The sequence below is a fragment of the Myxocyprinus asiaticus genome, chromosome 41 (genome assembly GCF_019703515.2).
Source record: "Myxocyprinus asiaticus isolate MX2 ecotype Aquarium Trade chromosome 41, UBuf_Myxa_2, whole genome shotgun sequence".
NCBI lineage: Eukaryota > Metazoa > Chordata > Actinopteri > Cypriniformes > Catostomidae > Myxocyprinus > Myxocyprinus asiaticus.
This window is the reverse complement of record NC_059384.1, coordinates 39,232,341-39,238,340: the sequence shown is the minus strand read 5'-3', so window position 1 is coordinate 39,238,340 and position 6,000 is coordinate 39,232,341. Positions and strand designations below refer to the sequence as shown.

The window sequence follows — 6,000 nt, the reverse complement described above, 5'->3', positions numbered from 1 at the left end:
CTCAAACTCGATATGAAACCTGTCAAAGAGCAACACAGGGCATTTCCCAGTTTGAAGTTTGTGGGAGTCACTTACTGCAATAATGAAAATATGGACAGGTACAAGGAAAAATATTACAGGTAAAAGTGAAATTCTAACACTGCTTCTAATTCTTTGTTTGACGTGTAAAGTGAGTAACATAAGAAGAAAGGTTTTCTGGCATATTTTTATATATTTCATCAAAGCAAAAATTACAGACTTTGGTGCCATGCTCACGGTGGCTTTCTCAGCCTTCTCCGCTTCTTCAGAACATGACAACTGACGCTCTTCGCATGTGGTGCATACGTTTTGTACGGAATACATGTAATGCACATGTAAACAAATATTTATATCCGACTGGCAAGTTTAGTGTAAATATAAACAGTACATTAGGATTCTGCAATCGGATAAACATTCCTAGGTAGGACTTGTTGCAGTACCATATTTGACCACAAATTTCCAGTGGAAAAATGAGGGGCGCTGTGCAGTTCCGGACAGCAGCAGATTCTCTGCCCCACATGCTTTTATATCAATATCAAACACAGTGTAACGGAGGTCGCAGCTAGATTATGACTTTAAAATAGAATAAAAACTTATACTGGGCCTTCTTTTAAATACATATGACAGCATTTTGATTACATTACAGGTAAAAATTACATTATTAGCAGTTTAAAGTATGTTTTCAAGATGAATATATAGGTGGGACTCTCCCCTCCCTGCCCATGTGGACGATCCACGCATGGTTGTGACCCTGAAAAGAAAAATTTGAACGAAATGGCACTGTGCTCAAGTTTATATGCCCGCAATAATAAAGTATAGCGTGCATCAGGGGCGGAGCGTCAAGCGCTATCTGCCAATAGATTGGCATAATTTTATAGGGCTTCAGAGACAGTCACTCCTGGGAGGAGTTTCCATAGCGTCAGCTACTGACGCAGTGTCAAAGTGACACAAGTGTCAAAGGGAACAATGGCCATCTAATATAGAACTGTCATTGTACATAAAAATAAATTTAAATCTGAAAAAATAAATGTCTATTTTTCCTTTCTCTATTATTCTTCTATTCAACGAGGGGAAAACAATGCTTTTCTTGTCTTGCAGTCAGATATTTGTTCAGATGATTTGGTCATGATTGAGAATGCTGACACACATTTGTCGAAACCAAAGATAGTCAGGATATATGAATGCTGTTGTATGCGCCGCTGACTGTCGTAAAACTTACAACTGAATGCTGGTACGCGCACCACGAGTTTTGCGCAGAGAGTGTTCTAATTAACAGACTGTGAGATGATTTTTATCAAAATTAGACAGAGGGCCAGATAAAAATTATTGGTGGGTTGCCAATTGAATAGCCCTGCTGTAACCTATTCTACTTAACTACGATATTGAGGTGAAGGAAAGATGCACATCGAGATAAAACACAAAAGAACAAAGACAAAGAAACATATTTAATGGACTCATTAATAAGCAGAAACAAAGACAAAATATATGCCAAAATATGAGAATCCCCAAAAGATCTAATGACCCGAAGGAAAAGTTAAAGGCAAAGGGAGCACAGATTTCAACATTATTCCATTACAACAAATTTTTGACTAGATTTCTACACAAGAACAGCAAGAGCACTTCAAATTTCTTATGTGCTGATCACAAACTGTTTTCAAAATCTGTGGCTCTAAAAGAAAACACCACCTTGTCAAAGTGTGTGCTTTGGTTCAGGTCCCTTTTCCAACCTGGAATGCCCTCAAACTGAGATCACTGGACACATAAACTGGCAAAGAAATGTTCCTGTGCTGAGAACAGCTGACATAAAGCCTTTTATAGTGGCATATATAAATACAAGTTGACACTACTTGCTATAAAATGTTAAATATGGCACCCTACATAAGGGAGGCTAATGTTTGTTTTGTTCCGTGATAGTGAATATCTAGTTTTTTGGGGTTTTTTTTAAAGAAAAGAAAAAAGCTTCATGTGTCACATTAGCTTGGTCAGTGCATGTGTCAGTTCAGTGCATATTTGACCTTCATGTTCTGTCTCTTTTCAACACTTTACAGATGAACATGCTCTACATTCTAGCCCTTACCTGCCCTATTACATTATAATTCTAGAGAACCTTTCAAAAGCTTGCATATTCAGTCAGATTAGCTCCATGTAGCTTGCAGGAAAACAGCATATACTGTATGTATGGTCAAATTATTGTTTGAAACGTTCAATAATATTTTATGAAAGATTGATATTTCATTCAAACATCAGTGGACAAAGTTCTGTAGAAAATTGGTCTTTGATAAAACAATTACTGCATGTTTTCTTAAAAAAAAAAAAGAACAAAAAATGTGTCCATATTTATCTACTGTTTTTGTGTTTCACAACTCAGATTTAAAAGTGCAATTTAAATGGATTAATTTAAAGAGTCTCTGGAAAATGGATCATAAGAGAACATTGCTAAGTAATGATTATTAGTAAGCACAAAAAAGACCTACAGATACTGTTGTAACTTTAAAACAAATGTGGGGCAGAATTTGGCAAACCATAATTTAATGGACATTTAGGGAAAATATTGTGAAAATATAGAAAGAAACAGGTCAAAATGACCATCAAAAGAATTAATAAATGAACACAATCCAATGAAAAACAGTGATACAGTTCTAGAGTCGTACTCTTTTCCATTTCTCGCTTTGTTAATCAACCTTTTTTTCACTGGGACTCTTCTCTTCTCTCTCTTCCTCATTTTCATCCTCCTCCTCTTCTCCTTGGATCTTGGTGGTCAGTTGTTGCTGCTCTTCCTCATCACCCTCCTCTTCCTCCTCATCTGTAAATCCTTCTCTCCTCATCAGCTCCACGTCATCTGCACCGTCATCAGATTCAGCTGTACAAATTCCATAACACATGAGACTGATGACGCCTAACGGCAGACCGAAGAGGAAGCAACCCAGCACTGGAGAACTGCGGAACACTGACTACATGAAAGATGCAGAGAGAGAGACTCAGTGGAGTGACAGCACAAAACAGATTCGCATTTCCAGAACCAAAGTTTAAGGCACTGTGTAAAGGCTATAGAGCAAGGGCAAGGAGGCCCCACCCACTCATGGGGGAAAGCAAAGCCCTGTTTCCATAGCCAAATCTGTTCAGTATTTCTACCTGTTTTGCTCATAGGAATGAATAAGTAGCTATTTTAAAAACTAAAAACTTAACAAAAAAGCTGTTGTGTTTTGCACTTCAGACAAAGCCAGAACACCCAGAACTGAATTTTTATTGCCTTCTAACCAACAAATACAGAAGCCAAAAGACTACTGCAGTTGCAAGCTGTTGAGCTGCAGAGCCAAACAGTTCAGCAGTTTCAGGAGAGAAGTTTACTTTTACAATTCTCACATTAATGTTTTGTTATATGATTTGTATCTAAAACATTTCACTTCTTTGTAACTTGCTTTGTTTATCTTCATCACACTTTGTATCTTTTAATATGATTATTAAAGTGTTTTATCCACGCATTAATTAATTTTTGAAATGTTGTAACTCATTATTGTTTCTGCTGGAACTGCTATTGTGATATGATGATAGATTTAGTCTTGAATCTGGTCTGATTTTTCCCCATCCACTCTAAATAATGCATCCAGCACATAGCTATCTTCTTTTTCTGTCAGTTGGAAGGTGATAAAAAATATTCCCCCCCCCCCAAAAAAAAACACTACACAACAGCGTGCGTCATGTTTTTCATTGTTACAAATAGCCAAATCTATTGGACGTTTCTTCCCGTTTTTCTCATAGGAATGAATGGTTACGGGCTTTGCTTTCCCCTATGATAAACGAAGCCCCCAGGGGTATGACGTGTTGCCAACTGTCTCTATAATTTGTTCAGTGTGCAAGGAAAACAAGACCAATCACAATTCAGAATGCAAATATTACAGTGATTCTTATTACATTTTGAATGCACAACATTATATCAATGAAAATCAATGGGAGATTTAAAACTTATGTTAAATTTCTTTAAAAAGTTTGTTTACAAACAAGCATGCCCCTCAATATCACTGTAATGACAAAGTTTGACACTCTGATGGGGTTCATTAATCAGATCTCATTCCATTTCAATTCTCTGGTCTACATCATTAAAAGATACTCTGGAACATGAAGTATATCATTACAGCTTTCACACACAGCCTTTTCAGTAAATCTAACAGCATTTTGTGGTTTAGAGGTCATGTCTGAATAGTAACCATTGTCAAAATATCAACAATTTGCCATCACATTGCCAGAAAATGTGATTAATTTGAGCACGTTCAAGGGTAAGACGTTTTGACATAGAAGAAATTAGTTGAACCATTCACATTCTGAAGGAGCTGACTCAGTTACTCCACACTGTGTTTGTAAGCCTGTGACATGGGAGTCAAAAAACTTTATTATACACTTTCTGGAAAGAAATGTTGTCAAATTGGACAGACGGTGAAATGGAGCATACTCCACCCGAGCGGATGAAAAGATAAATCATCAGATTACTAGAACAGTTTGCAGTTACAAGAAATTCTCTTCTTTCAGCGCATCTGCTACAAGGTCATTTTCTGGCAAATTACATCAGTTTTATTAGCATTTTGGTGCTGATGTGGGAATGGTAGCAATACAGAAAAAAAGACAAAGCATTTGTGAATAGCAGATATAGTGCATTTACCAGAAAATGTAATCTGGCAATTTAACGGGTTTTTATGTGTAAAAAATGCAATTGGCAGATTTTTGGAGCAACTCTGGTGTGAAACCTGAAAACGCTGCGACAGCACTCATCTGAACACAGTAACAATATTTCAGTTTAGAGCACATTAAGTGGCAAGTCAAGCCCCTAATAACAGCGATTGCCTTACTGGTGTATCAGTTCAAAAGCAGAGGATATGAAGACTGCTAAAGGACACAGGTGCAGCTGCCTCCACACTCAAAATGAAAATAAAAAATAAAATCAATCAATCATTAAATATACCAATTTATTTTGTAAAATTCCATGAAAACGATTACTGTTTTAAAAATTCAATTGACCTTATTCACAGCAACGCCATCTTTGATTTTTGACAGGAATGACAACGAGACTGAGAGGGATAGACGTACGGTCTCTTCAATGGGTTGTACTGTTGTTTAAAGTGTTTTTAATTCATTTCGCTAATGAAACACTGAAAAAATACTTATGACATTTTTCAGAAGGCAAACAACTCCAGACAACATACATGAGTTGTGGAAAATTAGATGTGATCTAGGAGCTTTTTAATTATTTTTAATTATTCCAAAAGGAAACATTTAATCATTTGTATTCTGAATAGGCAATTTCCGAATAATACTTAATGGACAGATCATTCAATTCCAAACCTCGAATTTAATTATAATGGAAGGTTTATTCCACAAGCATCAATCAAGGGCTCTTAGCCGATAAACTTTTAGCCAACACACTTTTAGTCCACACCCTCTTTCAGCTGATGTTTGAGAAAAATCTTGCATTATTATGAAAAGGTTTGGTGAGAAAATTCGGGTTCAGAAATTCATGATTTGTCAACTGTACAAAAACTGTAACAAGTACACTCGCCCTCATAACTCTTCCTCAATCTTGAGGTGTCCCATTTTCTACAAATCTCTCTTGTGAGATCAGCAATTTTAGGAATCTAATCTTTCATTTTCCTGCTGAAATTGCTGCAGGTCACCTTCACTACACAATACACTCATATTTCTCCACAGCAGATATGTAACAAGGGGTTGTGTTAATAGTGAACTGTCTGTCATTTACCGATTTTTTAAAACATTGATGATAAATCCAAACGCTGTCCGTCATTTTGACAGATAAAAAATAAAGAAGAAAAACATTTTAAACTTCCGCTGTGTGTGTGCCCTGTTTATTGCCTGATATTAAAATGCGTTTCAGGTGATCCCATCACAAGCATTTACCAATTATTATGTCAGTGTATTACTGCATGATAATAATGGGCAATAAAATATAAGTACAAAAAGAAAGTGCAAAAAAAA

At 36.3% G+C, this 6,000-nt stretch overlaps 1 protein-coding gene across 1 annotated transcript in view; it reads right to left on the bottom strand.

The window, feature by feature from the left end:
* Positions 1-1,448: 1,448 nt before the first annotated feature.
* Positions 1,449-6,000, bottom strand: part of tmx3b (thioredoxin related transmembrane protein 3b) — a 209,146-nt gene continuing 204,594 nt past the window's right edge. The window contains exon 16 of the mRNA XM_051683054.1: positions 1,449-2,969. Within this exon, the coding sequence (XP_051539014.1) occupies positions 2,691-2,969 (279 nt within the window). The 3' untranslated portion in view covers positions 1,449-2,690. The remainder of the gene's footprint in view (positions 2,970-6,000) is intronic.